General features: G+C 36.0%; 2 protein-coding genes across 12 annotated transcripts in view; one reads left to right on the top strand and one right to left on the bottom strand.

Annotated features, from left to right (window-relative positions):
• LOC145228637 (uncharacterized) overlaps nucleotides 1-26,496 on the top strand; it is a 39,447-nt gene that overhangs the window by 4,443 nt on the left and 8,508 nt on the right. For 7 of the 11 annotated variants that reach the window (XM_080093804.1, XM_080093807.1, XM_080093808.1 and 4 more), the window contains exon 5: nucleotides 19-163. In XM_080093804.1, the coding sequence (XP_079949930.1) occupies nucleotides 19-163 (145 nt within the window). Of the gene's footprint in view, nucleotides 1-18; nucleotides 164-1,771; nucleotides 1,921-4,017; nucleotides 4,798-5,020; nucleotides 5,210-5,268; nucleotides 5,392-5,883; nucleotides 6,173-6,492; nucleotides 6,649-26,496 lie in introns of those variants that run through there. The other 4 variants (XR_013860108.1, XR_013860109.1, XR_013860107.1 and 1 more) reach the window with 4 other exon arrangements.
• LOC145228603 (angiopoietin-related protein 1-like) lies at nucleotides 5,593-15,163 on the bottom strand. Its single transcript, XM_080093722.1, has 6 exons — nucleotides 14,622-15,163; nucleotides 12,355-12,455; nucleotides 12,192-12,288; nucleotides 12,033-12,129; nucleotides 6,491-6,619; nucleotides 5,593-6,015 (listed from the first exon to the last, which is right to left on the bottom strand). The coding sequence occupies exons 1-6, from the start codon at nucleotides 14,995-14,997 to the stop codon at nucleotides 5,826-5,828; spliced, it is 990 nt and encodes a 329-aa protein (XP_079949848.1). The 5' UTR covers nucleotides 14,998-15,163; the 3' UTR covers nucleotides 5,593-5,825.

Below are 26,496 nucleotides of genomic sequence, written 5' to 3'. Positions count from 1 at the left end.
ATTTGTTGCAATGCTTAGGTTTTCCATCTACTTCCTTTGATGCTTTGCTGGAAAAGAGTGGAGTAGATCATGAAGAGATTAATATCAAACGAACAAGTCAATGTTACAACCCAATTCGCAAATTCAGAAGAAACAAAACATCTATGGACTGGTTTTTGCTGAGGTAGGATTTTCTCATTTGTGTGTGATAGGTAATAAGACAAGTAAGAGTAAAATGTATTAGGAAATGACAGCTTCCATCAAAACTGAGGTACAAATTGCCGATCTGGGTTAATAAATGTAATTGCAACACACAAACACATTCATGTTAGGTCTTGAGCATAATGTTGCAAATATGTGATGAAATATTGATTCTTATTCTGTGTGTCAGTGGTCTTTGACCTGTAGGTCGTGACCCCAAGTGGGGTAGCCTAAACTTTTTCTGGGGTCGCTATAAATTTAATTTATCAGCGTTTTAATTTATTACCAAAAAATGATATGTTTTTATTCTAGTTCTCAACCATTGCTTATGTTTTGCAGTTCAACATAATACCTCATGTCACAATTTAATCATTGTGATGTAATAATCTATACAAAACACAAGTTGTTGTACCCATTGTTAAGCGATAGAGCCCCATGAATGACATATTGTGTCCGAAATAATACAGCGGGTACAGGGAAAAATAAATTTCTGCAAACTGGTATGCTTAATGCCAATCAGATTGGTCAAATTAAATGAAACTTCTGGGTTCCAATATTTGAGCATAATAATATTCAAAGTCTTAAACAACAAATTTAAAAAACACTGTATTGGAATCTATTTTAGTGTTTTATAACACACAGTAAAGTTATCTTTAATTATGTTTAATTTTAGAGTTTGATTAAAATTGAAACTAGTATTGGAGGGATGTGTTGAGAAACTGATGGAGAGATGTGAATGTTTGTTACAACTGTTTTGTTACTCTGATGGTCGGCTTGGTTATCAAACACATACAGAATTTATCTGAGAAAAGTCATCAGGATGGACTTGACTGATTCAATTTTAGGCAAGTAATTTTTTACATATTTTCTCACTTGCTATATTGTGGATTTGTTATCGGTTTATGGATGTGTCAGATATACATAAATTCTGTTTCATTAAATTAGGATTATAGATTTCACTAGATTTCATTAACAAAAACTCTAATGGATAGTTAATGCCCGAAAAGATCATAAACTGTATTATTAGTCAAAGAATTTTCAGCCATTTTCATATTCTGGTTGCAAGTAAACATTTGGGAGAAAAAATTATTGACGTATCCAGGGGCGAGGTTTAGTCCACATTGAGGGGATGTGACAATTATGCTTTCAGTTTTGTTGACCTAAGTTGAAAAGTAATCATGAAATTTACTACGTTGGAAGGCATAAATATGAACATTGTCGGTTTGGCTAACTGCACAGATGAGTAAACTGCAGGTCCACATATGTTGTAAAGTCGTTATGATTTAAAATACTGTTGTACACTAAGGCTAGTAATATGGTACTTTTCTGGGAATTCCTGACAGTAATTTAGCAATTGTCGAGTTTTACCCCATTGACCCCAACTGTTAACTTTAAAATGTATCCCCCAAAACATTGTCTAATGCTGTTATGCAAACTACCTAAAATATGTTAATCTCTGTGTTTGACCTCACAGAACCAAACATTTTTATGCTTATCGTGTTAGTGACATAAAGGGCCCGTTTATATCCACTTGAGTCATGTAACAGATTGATAAAAGAAGGTATTGTTGTTATATTTGCTACAAGCTCAGGTTTTCCATCTACTTCGATCCTTTGATGCTTTGCTGGAAAAGAGTGGAGTAGATCATGAAGAGATTAATATCAAACCACAAAGTCTATGTTACAACCCAATTGACAAATTCAGAAGAAACAAAACATCCATGGACTGGTTTTTGCTGAGGTAGGATTTTCTCATTTGTGTTTTATAGGTAATAAGGCAAGTGAGTGTAAAATGATTTAGGAAATGACAGCTTTGAATAAAATTGAGGTAAATAAATGTAATTGCAACACACAAACATATTAATGTAGGGTCTTGAGCATGTTGTTGCAAACCTGTGATAAAATATGGATTCTTATCCTGTATATGATAGATGTATAAATTCATGTGGTTGCTACATGGATTCCGGACAACATTTTATTCAATGATCAACGACACATTGAAGCAGTAGTTGGTACATAAAACATCTTTGAAAACATTTGGTGTAAGATGTTTATGTGCTTTTTGTTTTTGTTCACTTAATGCTTTGGCCTCCAATTTACTATAAGCCACTGATTTTTTTTCAGGACTTGAAAGAGACATAGACCCATGTACTGTATCTTAAATTACTCTGAAATGTGCAAGATAATGAGTTTCAGCATTGTCATGCACATCTGAATTTGATAATTCCAATAGAAGAATTTGATAATTCCAATAGCTTAACACCAGATATTTTATTGGAGTTACTTTCGTTAATTATGGGTCCCCTTCCCTGAAGGGGACACATATTGATTTTACTCAAATTGTTTTTTTGTTTTTTTTTCTTCTTTTTTTTCTCCTCAAAGTTTGTCCGACTCGTTTTTCCATGAAATGTTTGATGGATTTCGATGAAATTTACACAGGTGGTAGATATAGTTATGTAGATGTGCATCCCACTTTGTTTTTGTTGATAACCCCAGTATTTACCCCGCTAGCCCCCTTTTACCCCAAAGTTTGTCTGACTCGTTTTGCCATCAAATGTTTAATGAATTTAGATGAAACTTACACAGATGGTAGGTACAGTTATGTAGATGTGCATCCCACTTTGTTTGTGTTGATAACCCCACTATTTACCCCGCTAGCCCCCTAAAATGTTTTTTTCACCCAAAGTTTGTCCGACTCGTTTTTCCATCAAATGTTTAATGGATTTGGGTGAAATTTGCACAGATTGTAGATATAGTTATGTAGATGTGCATCCCACTTGGTTTGTGATGATAACCCCACTATTTATCCCGCTAGCCCCCTAAAATGTTTTTTTTTTTCACCCATAGTTTGTCCGACTCTTTTTTCCATCAAATGTATGATGGATTGGGGTGAAATTTGCACAGATGGTAGATATAGTTATGTGGATGTGCATCCCACTTTGTTTGTGTTGATAAACCCACTACTTACCCCGCTAGCCCCCTAAAATGTTTTTTTACCCCGCAAAGTTGTCCGACTCGTTTTGCCATCAAATGTTTAATGGATTCGGATGAAACTTACACAGATGGTAAAGATAGTTATGTAGATGTGCTTCCCACTTTGTTTGTGTTGATAACCCCAGTATTTACCCTGTTAACCCCTTAAAATGGGTGAGGTTTTAAACAGTGTCGGAATGGGCTATAATTTGGATAGCTTGAAGAAGAGGCCATTTATAGGTGTTGATTGTTGTGTTCAACCCTGTAGCCCCAACATTCACCCAACTAGCCCCCAAAGTGTAAAACGTATTTGTATGTTATTGGGCACCACAAACGAAAGATTTCTGTGGCCCAATAGTGTTACAAGGGCAACCAGTTGTGTTACTTGTGTTTGTGGGTTGCTTGTTGGACGTTTTTGTGGCATGGCAGTTAGGGGGTTGTTAACAGCCCTATGTAGTCGGAAGCATTAATGGTTGTTGCTCAAAACACTTCTAGTGTTCAAACCTTTAAACATTGGCGGATTGGGCTCAAATTTTGTAGTACTATTGATTGAATTATTGTGGTTTCATAGTATTATTATTTAAGCCCAGTGCTAATCACTGTGTTTTACCTTACAACACCCGACTTTCTCATGGTTATCTCTTGAAATGCATTATTTTTAACTTTGCATGTGTGGGGACCCATGAGTTTCTGCCTGCAGAAACAACTAAGGTTATAAAAGACGCTGGATAATGTGGGACCCAATATATAATAAGCAAAGGAAATATATGAATGTTTTAAAATAGGTTATAGTGTATAGGCAATGACAAAATGTGCTAAGCCACCCTTCTAGTGTTTTTATTTAAGTTTATTTACATTTGTGTAGATTTCCAAGATGGTTGAAGTGGTTGGTTCGCCGCCTGGAAGTCCTGCTGCACAACAAGCGACCCCAGCAGATAAACAGACAGACTCTGTACGTTTGAAGACTCTGATTAATTTGACAAAGTGCACAGTTTTTTGGTGTGACGTTTCCCCAAATTGCCTTCGATCAAATTGGCTTTCGTTGGTGTATAACCTGGCCTATCACCATCTAAGCTACGCAAGCTTAGTGGTTTGCCTGCTGAAAGTCATTCATGTTAGTATTTTGCAGACCTGGTGTGCTGTGATTTGTACAATACTGTATTGCTGGTCTACAAAACGGCTAATGGCTGACCACAGTAACGAATATCTTCGTAGTTGCTGGCTGATGATCAAACTGGCGATCCCCTGCTGTTTAGCTGACATGTGCAGCATACGAGGCAAGAATTGGTGCTTGTGATTCGACTTTCTGTTGGTAGGCGACTGATTAGTCGCATAAAACAAAACGTGTTTGTTTCACTTAAACCCGCTTTGGTCATGCAACCGAAAATCCACTTGATTTATGCTTGGCCTAAGTTGAAAGAACAGGTCATGATTCTGACGTCGCCAGCTTATAATTGGTTGGTCTTAGTTAATCGTTTTTATAAATTGGTCAAAATGTTTCACTTGTCATTTATTGTTGTACATTTGTTTTTTATCTTTGCAAACATCGAGTGGCCTAAAGGAGATAAAATTCTGCCAGACGACGCAGTGAAATTGATTCGACATTTTTTAATGAAAGATTCCAGCGATTGAACAGGCTCAAGAGGTAATTATGGGTCCCCTTCCCTGAAGGCAGAGTTTAGATAAAGTTAAGTTTACAATTTATTAGAATAAAATTCCTTAAAACAAACAGTTACGGAAAATCAGCGTTAGTAACAAAATCGCAGAAGTTTATTATAGTTTAATAATTTATTCAGCTTCAAGCAAGTTAAGTGGATTATAATATTACCAAACCACATCAACAAATGAAAGTAATTCCTTCCCTCAAGTTTTAGAATTCCTCCCCGGTTAAAAACTACTGGCAAATACTTTTGTCACCTGACAAATTTATTCCTATTTTCCGAAGCAATCCGATGTTTTCCGATCTTCCACGGCACGATTCAAAGGGAGTTACCATGGCAACGGTGTGAGAAGCAAATGATGCTTTGCATTTGTTTCCATGACGAAAGAGTGACAAAGTGGGTTTCAACTTTCGTAACCATGGCAACAACGTGACTCAACTTTTCTTTTTTACCAGGGCAACCGATATAGGTGACTCTACAGTTTTGTGACGTGGTTTACAATTGTCGAACACTTGGTGGGTTAACTTTGGTTTCCATTGCGATTTCTAACTTTCCCAGAGCTACGTCATTTGTGTGCGGTAAGTTGAAATTTTGAACTGAAGTTCGTTAACTTCTGCTTAATCTGTGTTTTCTTTCCAAAAAAAATCTTCAAATGCAATTTAACAAGTGCTGATTAGGCCGTGTATTGTATTCACAAAATCAAGTTAATGTTTTTAATGCAAACATTTTTACACGTGTTTTAATTGTTAGTAATAATACCACGGTTTATCTGCATGTATTTTTACATTTAGATGAGTTTACTTAAAAATGGGTGAAATCACTTTTGTAGAAAAAATTTAGTATTTTTTTTAATAAATCCTAATCACTAACGGTTAGGAAGTAGAATTAGGCGAATTTTTAATTTAGCGAGATTTAAACAATTCAACAGGGTAATTGTATTTACATAATTTACACTGATACGGGAAAATTAATAAAAGTCCGTGTTTTCATCTTTGGAAGAGAAATGTTGATTTTATTCGCATTTAAACATCATCGTTGATTCTTTAATCGCTTCCCAACCCCCTTTCCAGTGATACCAGAGCATGTTGTGCCAGTTTCCTCCTGATCTTCCCCATTCAGCGTTGAGTTTAGAAGTGGAACAATGATTATACCACCATCCACCGTCAGCGCCGAAATAAAGTGCACAGTTGACTCCACTCAACCTGTGTCACAATGTAATATTCCAATAAAACTTAACCTCGATACAAACTACACAAACACATAGTGGAATATTTGATCGTGTGTTTCAACCAATAGCGCCATCACTTTATCAGTTGTGACATCACACAGGCTGTTTTGATGATTTTATGACGTCACACGGTAACTACTAAATGACTTGATTTTTAAGAATTTTTTGATTTTTTTTATTAAACACGGTTATTAAACATACGAGTGAGTCGTTTTATCATTTTTTTTGGTTACCCAGTTTTTTTTTAAATTGAGTCAAAAATTAATTTTGCAATTTTTATCATTGTGTGTTTCCTGTAGTTCATATGATTTCTTTGCAATTGATTTTGCACAATTGTTTTTGTCTTGCAATATAACGTCATAAAACAAATTTACAATGAAACAAAAATAATCTTGTTCATTTGACTATCCGGAAATATTTTTATACTTATGTACACAAACTGTATTTACAGATCATTATCCCGATCTTTGGTGGTGAATTGCCTTCCGTTGCTACTTGCCAAACTGTCACCAGCTGTTCCACTGAAGCCAGAAACATGTAAACGATAATTGTCTGATTCGTCGTCGATTGCAAACGAACTGCGAAAATAAAATACATTGTTGGTGTTCTTTGTGTTTATAATGGGTCGCTTTCTCTGAAGAAAACACATTTCGCTTTCCTTCAGGTTTTTTCTGCCTAATGTTTTTTACCGTTTTGTGAAAAAACGAGGTTTTAACTGGTGATGTACCGAATTGGCGCAATTTCAGTTCGGCCGAAACCGAATATTCGGCAATTAATAAATTCAGACGAATGAACCAAATCATTTTTGACGTCACGAGAAGTCGTACGCTACGCGTTTGAATTGAAAGCATGATATAAAACAAGTTTTAATCAGGCAATTTGTGCAGTGTGGTTTTGTTTTGTCTTCATTTTAGTTCTGTAGGGTTTAACATTGCCTCAAGCATGATTTCCAACCCGACAATGAATTACTGATTTTTGTCTGCAATGGGAAAAAAAAAATTATTGACAAGATTTTCGTTGGTATTAAGCAGAAAAAGACACGTTTAACGCTTTAAAATCTTTTACGAGTGTTCGTAAAAGATTCGGTTTCGGCCAAATCGCAACAATTAAATTATTCGGCCGAACTCGAATCTTTTCCAAAATGGGTGAATAAATTTGGCAAACGAATATTAGGTACATATCTAGTTTAAACCAGGAAGTCGAACCGGAATTGACCCAAACCCGCGAACCGGTTTGAGCGGTTAAATTTAATAAACCTGATTCGTAATAAACGTTTTTCTAAAACCCGAACCGGAGTTAAACCTTATATTTTGTTCGGCGTTGGACCTGAACCGAACCGGTAAAAATGCAGTCTATACTTTAATATTTTTTTGTAATTTCCATCACATTTTTGTTAATTTCAAACATTGTACTGAAGAATACGCGAGATAGGAGCTACAGGGCGTTTCAAAAACGACTGCAAACCGACTCAAACCCCCAAGAACAGTGATCCCGAACCGAACCTGAACCCGTATAACAAGTGGTTCGACTCTCTGGTTCGAACCAATTTAAATTTCTACATGTTATAAATATGTATCTTAAGTTGCGAATTGTAAAATTTATAATGCGTTAAAAAAAATTAACGAAGTAGATTTGGTGCTCATTGTTTGTTTCAAAATGTTAGACAAGGCACTGGAGAGCAATAACATATCCTGGTACAACACATTTTATGGGCCCTACTCGCACACTAGTCAGAACTAGATTGACCCGTATTTGTATTAAAAGAGAGAATCAAAATGCTATACTGGAGAACTACACCAACACTTTGCGTCTTCATAGAAACAATACAAGTAACCACGTAACTGTTCATTTTAGTTTTTATATTTATGACCCCATTAGACTGTTTTGGGCCCAGACGTGGAGCATCGACTGCACCCGCATCTCGTAGGGGCTGATTTCAGACCAGTCGGTTCAGTGATGACTTTACAAAGCGTCATTGATTTTTTACTTGCGAAATAGAAAACGTTCTAGAGTTGTAAAAACAAAATAACAGTTGAAAAACATTTTGTTCGAGGTGCGCCGTGTTTGTCCGATTTCGCAGTTCCTCCTGAGACTGGTAAAGCTCTAACGCAATTTTTCTTCTAAATTAATGTTCTTAATAGAATACAGTCGTATATTGCAGGGGTCGGCAACCTTTTTTGCACTGCGGACCGTTTTTGAAACTAAAATCTTATCGCGGACCGGTCTTCAAAACTACAAATATATAGCGATAAAAATGCATAAATTAGTTTGTCATCCCCGGGATACATGGACGAAAACGTTTTATAGCATTTAACCTGAAAAATTATAAGGCCCGGAAACTAACTCCTCGCGGTTGCCGACCACTGGTTTATTGCAGGGCTGCCACTCCTTGGGATTTTTTCCAAGATCTTGGGATTTCAATGCTAACCTTGGGATCTTGGGACAAACTTTTCAAACCTTGGGCTTTTTTAAAATTATCCGTTTAATACGTTTAAGATTCAATTAATACTATTGTTGAGAACAAAAATTATCCTTTTGCAAAAATCATCTTTTTATGTGACGATTTGCGTAACAGTCGGCGACCCCTGGCACGCGAGGCGGTTTTTCATGGCACGCCAACCGAATTGCGTGTGTATATTGAAGTAACAATTTAACTGGTAAACTGCTTGTTTTCAGTTTTTATCATGTTATTGTCTTAAAATTCAACCTTACATGTACAAAACGCTCTGCTTTCTCTTTATTATTGATATCTGCTTGCACGAACCACTGTTATTTGGAAAAACGTTGACACGCGGTCATTTACACATGGGAATAACAAGTAAATTGGCACGCGTTGCCTAAAAGGTTGTTGACCCCTGATCTAGAACAATGGTTGGCAACTGCCGGTCCATGGCCTAGTGCCAGTCCGCGAGAAGTTTGTTACCGGGCCGTATACTTTTTCAAATCAAATGTTTTGAAACTTTTGCCCATGAACCCCGGTAATCATAAACTAAGGCGTTTTATTGTTAAACATTTGTAGTGTTTTTTTTAAGGCCGGCCTGTTATCAAATTTTGGGTTCAAAACCGGTCAATCTACAAAGGTTAAGGGTCAAATTTATCAGTAACTGAAAAATTTATCAGTAACATCGCATGCTAAAAAATTGAATTTTAAAAAATTGAATTTAAGTTTTTTACACCTTTATATGACGGTATAACTTAACAGTCTTATACAAAGAATTGTTTTGCGAAATAACAATGATTTCGCATGTGAAAAGAAATACTTTGTCGCTAACGAATTAACAAAATCCATCCATGTTTTGACACAGTTCTCACGAAAGGAAAAAAAGGCTTGTGGTGCTGCAGGCAAAAGTTTTGCGGAAGATATTTGGTTAGTTTTGCTTGGCACGGTGTTGAATATCATCTAGCTAACTTAGTAGCTATGACAAGTTGCAGTGGTTCATCCGAACTTTGACTTGTTTCCGAGAATAAATACACCGCCATGAAATAAGACGCCGCGTTTGATTGCTGATTGCAGAAAAGCGGATTAATTTGTGAGGTTAAACCAGGGGTACACAACCTTTTCTCTATGACGCCCGCAGCGCAGGTCCTTATTTCATCAACAGCCGCCAATGCCTACTTGTTTTTGTTTTAAAATTACTGGTGTAAGGAATTAGGTTTCTTTCATATATATATATATATCATTCAAAAGCACCAGAAAAACTCAAATTAATCATTTCTAACTTGGTGCATAAGTTTGGCTAAACAGAGCTAACTGTTTATGACGTCATAATCTGTATTGTGAAGTTGTGGGGCCTGTTTTTCGCATTGTTTGCACACAATAAGCCGATAAAAAGCCTGGCACACTCGGTTAGTAGGCTGAAAATGTTTTTTCCTGTGTCGCAAAATCTGTTTAGAGCAGTTTAAAAGGCAAAATATTTAGGAAAATAGTTTTAGTTACGTCACGGCGCCAGTACATGTACTTTAACATACATGGTCACGGCCGCAGGATGTGCACCCCTGGGTTAAACTAAAACGGTTAAGTGTTAAAATTTCAAAGTTGAATAAAAAAGTGGATTTACAGCATTGGAATGTATGAAAACAGTTTGTTGTTATTAGCCATAATATATCATTGTCATTTTCTATTTACCAGCGCGACACAAGACAAAAAGTTTTCGAGTGAACCGACCTAGTAACTTTATACTGGAACGTATTAAACTTTTTGCCAATACATTTCAGCACTTTCTAAACCAGGGCTACTCAGCTAGTTTTGTTGGAGGTCTAGATACAAAAGGTAAAAATCAACGAGGTCCGGACACATCTGTAAGTAATGAAATGCAGCATGTCTTGGCCAATTTTGGTTTTAACTAATCGCAGTCCAACATAAACACATTTGTTCAAGCCGATTGTATGTCAGATTTTATCAGACACTAAACGTTAATTTACTCTTTTCGAAAGTATATTGGCACAACTACATACAAACACATTTTATCTAGTTTTGTAAGATTACTTTGGCAATGATTTAAAATTGAGTTTATTATGTCACAAATGAAATTATGCGCAAACAATGGCCGTTTTGTTAATTTTTCCGCGGTCCGCCATTTGAGTAGCCCTGTTCTAAACCAACCTATGACCCTAAGTTGGGTCGCCTGAAAATTCTGTTGGGTCGCCTTTTTTGTGGCAATAAAAGCATCTACTCTTTGACTTCGTTTCGTAGCGATTTTTTCCCCGGTTTTAAATCAGGGTTCTTCAGCGGGGCCGATTTCAAATTTTCAACATTACTGATTGTATGAATATATAAGCTTACAAGAACTTGTGAAACTCAGCTAACTTTATCTTACAAGCAGATAAAGTATACATTTGAATACATTGTGTTTACTGGCGATTGTTTGTGCTTCTCGAGGGCAAGGTTACGCATTTAATTTGCCACAGGGGACACTTTATTGAGGCTATGCATGGTGACAGGTTATACGTTTTAAATACAACGGTAACGAGCTTTCCCTTGAACTTGTATCGCTTTCACACTTCCTATCGGCCGAATAGCGCTTCCCAAACTGCGAAGTATTTGCATCATTTAATTTGGTAAATGTAGTGTAATTTGATGTTGAATGTATAGAATTCTCCTCTACCGAGTAATGCCCTATTGTTCAACAAAAGAAGGCGATTGTTTGCACATAATCGTGATATTATTTTGTTTATGATGTAACAAACTGCTTTGAATTGTTGTCCCCAAAAAATTTCAAGACAACTTGGCGCAATAATGGTAAATTCGGTTTGTGACGTAGTAATTCTTTTCTTATTATTGAAATCTCCTTTCAAGTAAAACGACCGCGACGATTCAGGGTCAATAAAATCAGATGAAGAAAATTCAGTGTGAAAAACCACTAAATCTGTCGCTATGTTTTAATAAAACAAATAAAACATAGCGACAGATTTAGTGGTTTTTCACACTGAATTTTCTTCGGTTTGTGACGTCATATTGGCTGATAATGCTTTGAGTCAGCTTTAAATTTCGGGCTAAATGGAAATGTTTTGAAGAAAAAACGAATAGTATTTGTTTGATTTTTAACTTTTCAAAACTGGCGCAGTAATTTTCGAAAAGCTTTCCTGATTTAGAGACAAAAATACAACCAAATTAGTAAAAAAACATGTCCATGTGTCGCGAGAAACCACAAAATAAAATTATGGGAAGTATTAGGGTCGCATCAAAAAAAGGTCGGGAACCACTGTTCTAAACCAATGTGTATTTTTTGATAAGGCGAGACTCTCTTTTTCGCCAAGTGGAGCTGTGCCACTTTTTACACGCTTAGGAGGAGCAGCGTTTTCCCACTCTCAGGAGAAGCGGCGAAGCTGGATAATGTAGCACTCATATTTCCACCGACAGAAGGTTTTGAAGGAAAATTGTATTTTTACTGCGTTTTTAAAGGTAATATTTTTCAACATAAATTTTTTTGCAACTCGTTTTTTCACGGGGTTCCAACCGAACGCATGTTATTTTATTAATAGAAATCTTACCTGTATTGTGCGTAAGCCGTTGCAGCATCAAAACCTGTCATCTTTATTTTCAGTTTGCAGTTCTGTCCACTTGTCAATTCGTATATTTTATCCAAACCTGGGTTGTTTAAAGTTTTCGTCAAATTCAATTTACGCGTTTAAAGAAAATTATTTGTTCACCGAGCCAGAATTCTCCTTCCATGTTTCCGAATCCATCTTTATATTCCTGCCAGTTTCGGTTAAAATCCACACTTCCGTTAAATCGTCGTTGAAAAACCTGTCATGTAGGAAATATACGAGTGTTGTAATTCCACGTTGCTATTCTAGATATTGTTCGATTTACCGTCCAACCGGCACAGACCACTTCACTGCTGTTACAGATAAACATCTGGTAACCACCCACTGATGACGTTGCGCAGCTGGTTGGAAGTCGGCACTTCATCTCTGAAATGTACAATTCCACATATAATTTACTTTCAAATTTAAATTAATAATTTTCATTCACGATTAAAGGAAATTAGTGTGGCTATAAGAAGTTTTAATTAAAAAATGAATGCTACATAGGTATTGGTATAAAGTTATTTTCGAGTCCCGGAAAGACTCTGTCGTGGGTTCGAATCTCACCGCAGGCTACATTTTTTTAGCCTGTGTCTTGCCATATGGGAATGCTTGGAATACCGGCTGATTCGGTATAACGCCTTTAATATGCCTGGCGTGCTATGATTTATCGATAAGTGTGCTGTGTTCGCTGGTCTGCATCGATTCAGTCTGCACAGGGACATGTCCGGGAAAATACGTGCGTCTAAATGTTTATTTTTGACAACACATTTATGGAGCAATTGAAGCAAACGGTTTAGCGATTGTGTTGGTAAAGGTTTTTAAAAGATGAAAAAGACTAAATAAAATGATCTCACCATTAAACGGATTTTTAGCAAAAAATTAGTACTAGAGGTCAAAAACTTGTAAAATCTATACAACGTTAATTTTACGACCAGTGACTGCTTAAAAATACACCGGGTGTGCTGATTGAAACTCTGTTATGTTGGATTCTAGGGTTGACAACCCTTGACAATCCAAGTGGTTTATTAATTCACATTCCAACATAATTTCGGTCTTAAAAGCAAGGATGGCAGGACGGTATTATATTCATTTATTTATTTATTTCGTTCACGCGCAGTAAGTAATCAGTTACGTATGTACATTCAAATTGCAACGGCGCAAACAAAAATGGATCAGCTGGAGCCACTAGTGGCCATTACAAGTAGCTGACCCTATATTACAAGTAGCTGACCCTATATTACAAGTAGCTGACCTTATGTACGATACGATACGGTACGCAGCAAATTTCATCAAAAAGTACAGTAGGTAGGCTACGGTACGCAACGAAAGATGAGGTACGGGTGCGGTACGTGGTATGGCCCTTCACTAGAGCGTACCACCGTACGAAAAACGTACCGTACCACCGTACTGGTACGCATATTAAATTTTAATTAAACGTTCATTTTGAATCGTTACCATTTGCAGATAATATCAAAATTGTCTGAAACCTGAATTTAAATTTTTGATGACATGATTTCATCAGAATGTCCCTGTAAAATGTCCCTAGTTAGTTGAAAAAGCTAGCTAGTGTTGTTGTCTCTTTCGCAGCAATGATTTTAAGAAACATGCTGTTGAAAATTACACACCGTCGCTGCACGAACCCATCGTAGAAAACACATCAACCTTTCATTTCGAATAAGCTGGTTGTAGTGGGGCAGCTTGTTTAGAGTTTACACACTTCTCCCTTAAATGCATGTCATATTGACATAAAATGTATCCAACCTAATCCCGATTGGTTTATTTGAAGGTATACCGTATACGGTACGATTTTGCGTACCGTACCTCAAGTACGGTACAGTGGTACGGTTCGCTTTGATTTTTGACATTTGGTACGGTACGGTGGTACGGTATCGCTTTGATTTTTGACAATTGGTACGGTATGCTCTACGTAACGAGGTACGTGGTAGGGTAAACGACACACGTGCCATACCGTGCCGTACTGCCATCCATGCTGAAAGTTTATTTTTTGCTTTAAAACTTTTTTTCTTCAAAATAATTATTTTTTTTATCGTTTAGTGCAGGGGTCGGCAACCTGTTTTGCACTCCGGTTTAAAGGTTTAAAACTTCAATTTTTGTCACGGACCGGCTTTTAAAAACCACAAATGTTCAAGTGAAAAATTAATTACTGTTATTACAACTTTTGTTCAATGTGAACCATGAGCAAGTTTTATGCGGCCCGGTAAAAATCCCTTCACGGATCACGGACCCTTCACTTTTTTTGCATTCAGTGCAACTGCAACAGTTTTTGATACTGTGGTTCGTTCTGGTGGAAGGGTTTTCTGTTGTACTTCGTGCACTGCAACCCCCTTTTGAAAGTTTGCTGTGTGTAGAACTGCAAGTTTTGTTCACAAGCTTTTAACAAAAACATGTGAAAGTTATTTTAATCGCCAACTGTCTGAGTGGTTATTGGGTGGTTTTGTTTGTGTTATTTTGTTAAAACAAAGCCACAAATTGAAATTTCGTTTTATAAATTGCGTTTTTAACTTTCAGTTTGCAGAAAAACAAATGTACCTCGAAGACTTTCTCTTATTTCGTGCAAATCTGTGTTGAAGTCTTCCAAATTTAAATCCTCTCCCTTGTCGCCCTTATCGCCTTTAGGACCCACCGAACCTTGTCTGCCTGCCTCTCCCCTTCGGCACACACCAGGCATTCCAGGGTCTCCTTTGGGACCTATGGGTCCGATAACCCCGTTGTTTCCGGTGAATCCCCCCGGACCCATTTTGCCTGGTAACCCAGTGTCCCCCTTTTCACCCATCCCAATAATCAGGTTTACAGGTGTGACAGTGACGTCATCACCACATGTTGCAACGGTGACGTAACTGCAATGCTGCTGTCCGCTGACCAGTGACATATAATACAGCAAAACCGCTGTCAGTTGTAACAACATGTTTTAAAAATTATTTTATCTTCTGCCAAGAAATAACAAATTTTAGAAGGTATTTGTTTGTGTTCAACATTCAAAACAACTGAATATTTCATTCTGTGGCTCCGAAAAATGGTTTTACCAAGCAAAGTTTGCAAGTTTTAATAAAATGTTTCAAAATTATTGTGATAAAACTTGTTTAGTTGGACAGGCGTTTGGCTCCGAAATGAATATATTTCTTAAATTTGTAGGTTTATAAAGTAACATGACGCCATTTATGGTTGAACCCGATTTGTAACCTCAAAATATCGATTCGTTTCCTAAAGTTTAGTATCAGACTTGGCACGAATTAAAGGAATTCCTTGAACTTTAGTGTTAATACCCTTTTGGGCTAATGCTACAAGTAATTTATAAACCTGTACTAAAACTTAAACAAAGTTCAAACCAATGAGGTGATAAAGCAAAAGTTTCTCAAAATACTCAACAACAGTTATTAAATGCTTTTACCTTAGAAGCTAAGCGTTAAAAAGTTTTGCATCAGATGCTTTTTCCAGACCCTTTCACCTTCTTAGGTCAAAAATACCCCGCTTTCAACGATGCCACCATAGTAGAGAAATAATGTATGCCACAATTAAACTAAGAATCATAAAATAGAAGGTGGACGTCAAAATTGGAAATACGAAGGCAGCATTTGTTGCATGACAAATAATTTTCGCTATTTTATGTGAACAAACCAAATCAAAATGTGAAAAAGTAAGAACGTGGTAAACAAAACTGCTCTAACAAACGCAGTTAATTCTTAAAATATCTGAAAATAAAAATGCTTTCACACACAAAAAATTAAATCTAACCTTTAAACTTGTTAAGCAAATTGGTGCATCAATTATAACTGATATAATTGAGATAATTATCTTAAGATATCGCGTAACAAGATTAGGACTTCATTAAAAATAAAATGGCGCCCGCTAAGGTCTTGTCATAAAATTTTTAGGCGACCCATCAATAAGTTTTTAAATTAATATCGGTTCTATTTGCTAAACTTGTTTGGTTTTTAATAACAGTGGCTCATTGTGACTAAATCCAATCGTGAAGGTGATTTTAAACAACAATCAATTCTCTTGAGATATCGCTTGACAACATTTCTCCTGATTTCCCAAGGCGAGTTAACTGATGATGATGTTATTTGTTGCTGAACAAATGTCTTCAGTACGAAGTGTTGTAACGAATATTGCATTGGACTCGTCTCAAAATTTGGTTCAAGCCGTATTGTTTGGTGGAAAGGCCGATTAATTTTTGGTACACTGGTTTAAGCCACAAACAACTCCATTGCAGTTATATCAGGATCTTGAAACATCTCAACGTTGTTATGCGTATTGTAGGAAATGTAATTAATCCATTAAACTCCTACACATTTTTTCCAAAAAAAAGGAAACGAAAAATCAAACATAACTTCAAAATTTGCATTACCACACGAAGCAACTCGAAATTTAAGTTGAAAAATTCGACTGTTTTAGTGCAATTGTGTCGCTATTTTTTTACTTTCATTTAAGCGAAATAAACTCAATTCGAACTAAACGATTGACGTAATCAAACAGTCTATACGTTAAGATTTTCGGTTGCGAAAACATTGCGACGTTTCAAAGCAACAAACCCAAAAAACAAGGATTGGCAAATTTTTAATTCCGTAATCCGGGTAAAACGCTTTTAAAGCCTTGCGATTTTATCCATTAAAACTTATCAAATTGTGACCATGCTATGCATGAACTAGAATTCTTGCCAACAGGAAACTTAACAAAATAACACAAACTCGAATCAACAACGGACGACTTCACAATAATTTGAACAATGTTGAAACAACAAAATAATCACAGTCCTGCATTGTTCATGTAAAATTTGTTAAACAATACTGAAAATTGATGACCTGTCAGATTACTATATATATTATGTGATTGATTTAAAACCTTTTATTATCAAGCTACCGTTGATTAGCTTTAAGGCGAGGGTGCACAACCCTTCAGTTAGAGAGCTACATTACAGGCTTCAGTTTCAACGACGGCCACTAATGTGCGCATGATATATGTTCTTAAATTACAACTGATAATTAAAATGAGGTTTGTTACATAACAACGTCTCTTTCTGCATAAAATTCTGAATTGATTTTTAAATTAATCCATAAATTAACTTTATCTATAAATTATACTGAAATATTTGCTCTGATTACACTTAATTATAAGCAGGATTGCCATCGACTTGAAACCATAAATAAGGACAACCAAAAAATTAAATCTTTATGCGAAACGAAACAAATGTTTTTGAACAAATCTTTGCATTTCTACGAGCAATGACATCATTATACCAATATTTTGGCCAGAAACAATCTGTTACAGTAACTCGTTGTGCGTAATAAACTACTTCGTGCATCTTACGACAAGTCAGGTCAGGTCTAGGTTTACTTTTACTCGTAGCAGGGATCTGACTATACTTTTGTTGAAAATAAGACAAAATAAGGACTACAGTTAAAAATAAGGATGGTATGCAGGTTGTACACCTATGCTTCAAATTATTATAATAAACTGATCAAGTTAAAAATGTGGCAAATCTGTGCAACGACAGTTTGTTGCCGTTATTAACTTATTATTTTTACGAGATATCACCTTTGTTGGCTGGACTTGATACCAGGTTAAGGCGAACATTAGGACCCACACAGCGCGATAAACCATTTACTTAAACTTTTCTAAACTACCAAGAGCACAATATAATGCTGCATAAACTTAACTTAGACAAAATAACCGAACCCGGATGGTGTTACAGATTAAACAAGATAAAACTGGCCTATACGCACACTTTTATCTGCAACACTACAGCATAACCCATGGTTCTGTAACACCACTTATATCAACAAACTTAACTTGGTTACTTTACAGTCCAGGGGTTACCAACCTATGCCCGCCACATTTAAACTTGTCAATTTTAATTTTCAAATAAGTCATGAACACAGTTTTACCCTTTATAGATTTTTAAACATGTTTATGCTTATGTTTTGTACTAATATCCCTTATATGTTACTTGATAATATTACGGTAGTCTTCGACTTTATAAAAGTTAGTGGTCCCTACATGCTTCTTATAAAGATTTTTCTCACGATTTGCGAGGTCATCAACTTTACTCCATTCAACCCTCAGGTATAAAATCAAACGCACAAAACGCTACTTCGTCGATGACGTCAACTCGCTACGCATTCTGACAGACCTTGTGAACTTAATAGCAACCAACATAACTGTATATTCCCAACAGGGCAACAAGGAGACGTTGAACGCGCGTTTAATACATGAATCATGACATTTAAGAGCAATAGAGCAGAGGTGTCAAACTCGTGGGGTTTGAGGGCTACATTGCAGTTTGCAAATTATGCCGAGGGCTGCATGTGATTTTTATTCAAGTTTTATACACTTAAACAACCTTTTTGCTACGACGGCCGCATTGCAGATCCTTATTTCACCAACAACCGCCAATTCCCTGCTGGTTTTTGTTTAAAAATTACAGATGTAAAGAAATAGGTTTATATCACATATAAACCATCTATTGACGCCCCAAAAGCCCAGATTATTTTCAAACTTGATGCGCAGATTAAGCTGCACAGTGTGAAGATCAGTTTTAACTGTTTATTACGTCATAGGCTATATCAGGGCTGGGGAACCTGCGACAAAAGGCCACCTGCGGCCTTTTAGGGCACAAAGTGCGGCCTTCGATGTCAAAATACATTTTAGGATGTTGATATTACAGACTACACCAGGCGCTGAAAAGTAGACAGAAACTTATTTTTGGATCTTTATTCCACATTATACTATTTGATTAGTTCAAGGGCACCGGGTTTTAAATTAGAGCCAAACGGTCCCATAGTGGTTTACATGGCGATTTTCGTAGTACTGCCAAGAGCCCAAGATTGTACAATCTTACTTGTGTTGCGAAAGAACAATTGTTTGCGCATAATCGAATGTATTAAACGTGTCTGTGATGTCACAAGGTGTTCTTAGATCATTGATATTTGCAAACAAGCGAGTTTCTAGGTTAAAAAATCCTGAATATTGTTGTTAAGATTGGAATGTAGTAAGGAATTGTATTTAGCTTGGACCGTAGGTGCTACAACTCTACAAGGGATTTGCAAACGACCATTCTGTACGTCACAAAGTTTGAACACCACTATCCTTGGCCTGGGAAATAGTCCATGCGGCCTAAACGAATATTGATAAACCGTTTGGTGGCCTTTATAAACAAAAAGGTTCCCCACCCCTGGTTCATATTGTGACGCTTTTGGTACCTGTTTTTTGCATTGTTTGCACAAAATAGGCCTACAAAAAGTCTGGCGCATATGGCTACTAGGTTATAGTAATACTCCTTTCAGTAATACAAAATCTGTTTAGAGCAGTTTGAAAGACAAAATTTTAGCCAAAGGAATTTTAATTACAACACGGCGGCCAGTACATTATTTTAACAAACATATGTTTACGGCCGCACAAACTCGTTTCTGTGGCCGTACGATTTGAGGAATGCTTAAATTACTATCGTTTCTATTTATAACATATGAATTTTTATACATAAATTAAATTTCTGTATGTGTGTTTAAATAATAGCTTTCACTTTGAAAAGTAAGAAAAATTTGTTATAATTCGATAAAAATCTGACAAAATACTTCCATTGTTGTCGAGTGTTTGACACCCCTGCAATAGAGTATATTCTCTTTAACGTCGGTAAACATAGTAACAAATATATAGAGGTAAAAGGGTAAAAAAGTGAACTGAATAAAAATTAAAAATTCAGTCAAATATTGCGCATGAAACCAATCAACAAAGTATGAAACTCCTCAGTCTTGTATTTTGGAAATTATTGTCATTCAAAAATATTTAGTAAATTTAGAAACGTTTAAATTTAAAAAACATTTCAAATTTTCCAATATATTGAAAATCCTGCGTGTTTATTCTTTCAAACGTATAAAAATTGTGGCCATTTTCTTAAAACGACCCCAGGGATATATATCGCCTTTACTGCATTTTAGGTCGCAAGGTAGAAATAAACTTTTGACATCTATGACCAGCCAAATAGTTTTTGTATATTGTACGCCTTGCTGGAAAGAAGTTTTAAATCTACAGCAACAAATCGTCAGACGAAGCTGTGCATCAATTCTCTTGAGATATTGCTTGACAACATCTGTCCTGAGTCCCAAGGCGAGTTTAATAACTGATGATGATGTTATTTGTTGCTGAACAAACGTCTTTAGTACGAAGTGTTGCAACGAATATTGCATTGAACTCGTCTCAAACTTTGGTTCAAGTCGGATTGTTCGGTGAAAAGGCCGATTAATTTTTGGTACATTGGTTTAAGCTACCAACACAGGGGTGTCCAAACTGCGGCCGCGAGTCAAATGCGGCCCTGGTGGCATTTTATGTGGGGGGAGTGCCATGTGCATACTAGTCGCCTTTACTTAAAAGGCCCATTTAAAAATGAGAAAAAAATGTTGGGCCTTATTGCCACCAATGGCCGACAAACAAAACCGTAAAATAATTATTTTAAAGTCATTCTTTTTTCCAGCTAAAATAATGTCCCAATTAAAGTAAAACGACCTCTTTACTGATATATCTTAAAAAGTTTTCATTACGACAACGAAACCTTTCAATGTTTGTAACCAAATTTATTTTAAATTATAAAAAGTCGTCAACAAACACTTATAAATTTGGTTTTTCTCATAGTAACTATTACACATAACTTGTAGGTTCAAAACTTTGTAAATCATTCTAAGTACTTATATCTTTTGAAATTGAAACAAAACGGAACATTTTTCCTTGTACATCAAAAAATAAAAGCGGTGAGCCTTATTACCTTCCAGGCCTATATATCTTTAAGGCAGGGGTGTCAAACTCACGGTCCGAGGGCCGCATGCGGTAACGAAGCCCTCTAATGCGGCCCACGCACACTTAACAACAATTGTAGTATTTTCTCAGATATTTATCTAATTAAAATATTTTTTTATACTTTTTAAAGTCAAAGCAATTATTTAACCAGAGACATACAAAAAAATAATTTATAGATGAAAATTCATATGTTATGAATAAAAACGATACAAATTTAACCGTTCCTCGAAGCGTTAAGTTTCAGTCAACTTGTAGCCGTACGGCCGTGAACATGTTTATTAAAATATATGTACTGGCGACAGTAATGTAATTAAACCACCTTCGCCAAAAATTTTGATTTTCAAACTGCTCTAACATTTGTGTTACAGAAAAGAGAATTACCAACCTACTATAGTAGCCATATGCGACATACTTTTTGTGCGCATATTGTGCACAAACAACGCGAAAAACAGGTACCAAAAGCGTCCAATATAGATTATGATGTCATAAACAGTTAAGACTGATCTTCACACTGTACAGCTCAATCTGTACATCAAGTTGGAAAATAATCTGGGCTTTTGGGGCGTCAATAGATGGTTTATATGTGATATAAACCTATTTCTTTACATCTGTAATTTGAAAACAAAAACCAGCAGGGAATTGACGGTTGTTGGTGAAATAAGGATCTGCAAAAGTGTATAAAAACTTGAATAAAAATCACATGCGGCCTCGGCATCATTTTCAATCTGCAATGTGGCCCCTAAACCCCACGAGTTTTACACCCTTAATTGTTTTAAGGTGCCTGATAATTAAGTTTGACGTATGGCTGCTTGACTTATAAACTACATTCGGCCTAGACCTCACCAAAATTCTTCTCATATCAGTTTTTGAAGCCAAATATTTAGCAAAAAGAATTTTAACAAACGCCGCCCATACACTTTTATTCATATATTTACGACCAAATAAATCTGTCTCTTCACGGTTGCAGGTTGTACACTTCTGCTTCAAATTATCAGATAACAAACTGATAAAGTTAAAAATGTGATATTATTACAGATTTTACAAGATAAACTGGCCTATACGCACACTTTTATCTGCAACACTACATAACCCATGGTTCTGTAACACCACGTACTTACATATCAACAAACTTAACCTGGTATCTTTACAGTCCAGTGGTTACTAACCTATGTCGCAACACATACTTGTCATCTTTAAATAATTTATGAACACAGCTTTTTACGTATATCCTATGTACATTTTTCGACATGTTTTGAACTGGTAGGTGCCGAGCAATTCGATCATTTGCACTGTAGGCCTACATTAGCCTTCGAACTACTCCTGCATAACAAAATCGGGTTTACTTAAATATACTATTAAAGTTATAGCCAAAAAAATAAGCTAAATACAAAACCGTTACATATTAGCAGGTTTGGTGCACAATCTAGCCTGCAAGCCATTAACGCCTCCGCAATTTAATCATTTGTACAGTGCATATGCCCATTAGCCTATACTCTAGCAAAACGAAATCAGGTTTACATTAATATAACTATGATATTTAAACATACTTTTGAAATTATAGCCAAAAACAAAACCGTTACATTAGCTAGCTTTAGTGCACAATCTAGCCTGCAAGCCAACGCAACTATAGTTTCTCCAATCAGCAAATCACGAGACAGATAGGTTCTTTGCACGCGTTCCAAATCGTTAGACGAAGTTGTGCATCAATTCTCTTGAGATATTGCCCAACAACATCTGTCCTGATTCCCAAGGCAAGTTTTGAAATTGATGAAATTATTTATTGACGCAGTTTTTACGCCTTAATTTTGGACATTTTGTTCCAGGTGTCTGGTAACCCTTACCTAAAAGTTTCGCAAACCCGGTTGACCCACGACAGACTCCTATGTTTACATACAATTAAATATTGGAAGTTGAGAGGTGTTGGTTGATCACATCAAGGTTTATAGAAAGGCCTGAAAACATACAAACACATAATTGAATGCTTTTTAAGTTTTTAATTGCATCATTACATTATGTTAGGGTTACCAGACGTCCGAAATTTCCCTGGACATGTTTGAAATTCGGGTTTAAATCTGTGTCCAGAAATAATTTTAAATTACACTCCCAATGGAATCCAGTGTCTAAGTAGCCGATTAAAGTTCTCAAAGTGGCCGAAATTGCCTTGCTGAGGTGATTCAAGCAATTGGACAAATGCCTATTTACTATAATATTCAAAACGGACTGCTTGGATTTCCCTTATTTCATCGAAGAAGGATGTTTAAGGCAGTGTACGTTTGCTTATGTCTGTGCGGTTTTTGATCCACGGTTCAATGAAATCCAATATGGCGCCAGTTTAGTTTCGAGAAAGGTATTTATTGAAATTGTCCGCAATATGGACAACTATGGAAACTATATATTACGTACTACTTTTTCAATTTATTATTAGTTTTGTATTTCTGTTAACTTGTATCATAGATACATACAGTACGTAGTATCTATGGTATTAGAGTTCTTCTCATTTTATTGTCTTTCTTTGTTTTCCCCAAACTGGATTCTTTAAAAATATTTTAACCACCTATAATTAAGGAAAACAGAAAGGCTATACCCTAAGAAAAGATGCATTTAAAGTTCAGGTTTTAGATATCAGTTTAAATCGGGTTTGAAAGTCGTAAAAAGAAACCAAACAAAATTAGGTACACAAGATACGAACTTAACTAGTAGCTTCACTAAAAAACCAATTGCCAGCGAAACAAATCTTTTCTGTCAAGGACCGCCCTTGCAACAACCTTCGCTGCAGTGTTGTTTACAGGCTTACGTGTTCATGTGGGTCCTCCTATATTGGTGAGACACAACGAAAAGTGGGTCCTCCTATATTGGTGAGACACAACGAAAAGTGGGTCCTCCTATATTGGTGAGACACAACGAAATTTAGTCACACGATTAAACGAGCATCAAACCAACGAAAAATCGGAAGTGTGCATGCATCTTCAAACTAACCCCATGCACAGGGTCAACCGATCCTGAAATATTGGACGCAACATCGGATCGGATTCGCTTATTAATTTTAGAATCACTAAATTCAACAACATACACCGGGACTGAACGTAGACACAACGTCTATGCCCCTGCGGCTTTTTAACACCTGATGATCACTGTTTTTAGCGCTATCTCCTCGTTTGTCTGCAAACCTTTTACCGGTGTGACGTAATTGACCTTTTCTCGTTACTTTTCTGTGTATATAAACGCGCTTGTTTCCGCTTGTATTTTACATTATTCACTGATGATGACAATGGTTTTTGTCGAAACGTCTGAGTAATAAAATCAATACCTCTTATTCCACTTCGCTGGAAATTTGTTTTTTAGTGAAGCGAACAAAATTAGTTTAAAGCAGATATATTTTCAGCCAAAAATCGCCTTGCATATCTGTTTTTATCTCATTTAATGTTTTGCTTCATTTTATGTGGTTAATCTTTTCAGACGTATTCTTGGCAGTTTTGCGTTGTTATTCCGAAAGCAAAAACGATTTACGATACGTGAACTTAACTATACAAACTGTATTTATAGGTTGTATCTCTATGGCACTAAGAATCCTTTTTAAAACAGTCTCGATTATGGGACAGCACCAGTCAATGTATACTGAGCATCCTTTAAAATTCATTTTATGCTTAAAATATAACTTAATTGGGGATAGGCCTGGTGATTGTCTCGATGTGGGAAGCCGCCAAGTGGAAACCCACAATCGATAAGCAGTTCGCCAATGCCCGCTGGACGGTCGTCTGGGGACGATGTCTAGTTGTGGCGACGGTTTGGCGTTTGGCGTGCAAGAGCGCGCGCCTGCGCAATTGCGACATCTCGTCATCGTTACACTACCACTTATGCCACGTCGATACATGTCTCGTTTCCATTCATTTTCTGATGAATAAAAACGTTTTATGTACGACCAATTGCAGTAGGTTCTGAAAAACCACAAATGTTACAAAGACATTTACCAAAACGGTCCGTAATTTTGCTCATGCAAATATGGTAACTCTATGCAGTGCAATAAAACCCTACAGCATGATAATACAATATCATGGACGTTTATGTAATGAGGGATTCGCAGTGGCAAAAATAAATTAATAAAATTGTTGCAAAGAGAAAATATATTTTTAGGCATGAAAACATAAAAATGGCATAAAATAATGTATTTGCACAAATCCATAAACACTAGATTACAAAGCAACAAAAATAGATTAAGTTACAGTGCAACTAATATACAAATATATGTGATATATGTATATGTAATATACTGTGCACAAATAAAATAAATTTACTTTAAGTTGATGAAAAAAAAGTCCTTCATCCTCAAATGCAACAAAAAAAAATTGATAAACATGTTTGTAGAAGTTACAGCATCAGTATTATGAGCGATAATACTGTTTTTGTACATCATTTTTACTCTTATTTTTAAAATATAAGGCATTATTTTGCCCTTTTGTGATATCATAGAAAGACAATTGTCTGTGCAAGATTATTTTATTTACGCGGCAAAATTTGGGGATTACCCGTGAAAAATCTCTTACCAACAATAAACTTGAAGACGAATTAATCCGCGTCGGTTCTGACTGGTTTAATAAACGGCACATCCGAAAAGGGTTGGCTTTTGTTACTGTGATATTGTTTTACCTCATTCGTGCCTTGTCTAAACATGAGATACATTTGCAATAGTTGGATATTGAAAAAGATTGAGGCACATTAGATTAGGATTACAATATCTGTCTGAGCAAAATTCCGGACGTCTTCAACAAATATCTTAGGCGACACCAAACATGCGATATGCTGCATATTATTACATGTTGCCATCCCAAAGACAAAATAGCATCACTAGCACAGAGACAAAAGGCGCAGTTTTGTTTGTTTGTAAGTTACAAAACGGAAAGTTTCACAGGACCTGACTTATTTAACAGAGTTTTGATAGCTTTTAAGAAGCAATGAAATAGCCTTAATTTTTGCTGAAAAGTTGATTTGTATGAATGTCGAATAATTATCAAAACATGGCCCAAGTAAAAAGCGAAAAATGATGTGAAACAAAATTATTTATTTACCTTTTGTGTTTGTATTAAATAATTCTTACTTATTTTTTTTTCCACAGCTACCCATTGAACAAAAAAGTAGGTTAGTTTTAACTGATCCTAATATATATTGCAACAACTCTAATATGTAAGATAAAACGTGGATTAAGCCAAATGTCTCTGCTCTGCACATATGGATTTATTACTTATGTGAAGCCATCTCAACTTTCTGACACTGTTTTGAGGTAACCAATTTACCATGTTAGTTTTCAGCTTTGCAAAAAAGGATATGTTTATTTTCTGTTCTTAAACTGTGTTGAACAAGTGGGTCAAAATTGTCCACACTCCATTTTAAGGGTCATTTTTAAGTCATTTTTATTTTCAAAAAACCAATTGTATGCAATTATGTAAACCTAGGGTATGCAACCTTGGTCACTGTGGGATCAAATACAATTACCAATTTTAAGTGGTAGGCCACACCTTTATATATCACAAGGTGATTTTACTTTGTTGCATACCAAAAATATCTATATTGAGTTAACTACAACTAAATTTTGCTTTCGATTTATCCCCAAAATGCACATTAA

This window comes from Phallusia mammillata, chromosome 5 (genome assembly GCF_965637545.1).
Source record: "Phallusia mammillata chromosome 5, kaPhaMamm4.hap1.1, whole genome shotgun sequence".
Taxonomy (NCBI): domain Eukaryota; kingdom Metazoa; phylum Chordata; class Ascidiacea; order Phlebobranchia; family Ascidiidae; genus Phallusia; species Phallusia mammillata.
Note: the sequence above shows the minus strand (reverse complement) of the source record. Positions and strands in the feature narration are given on the sequence as shown.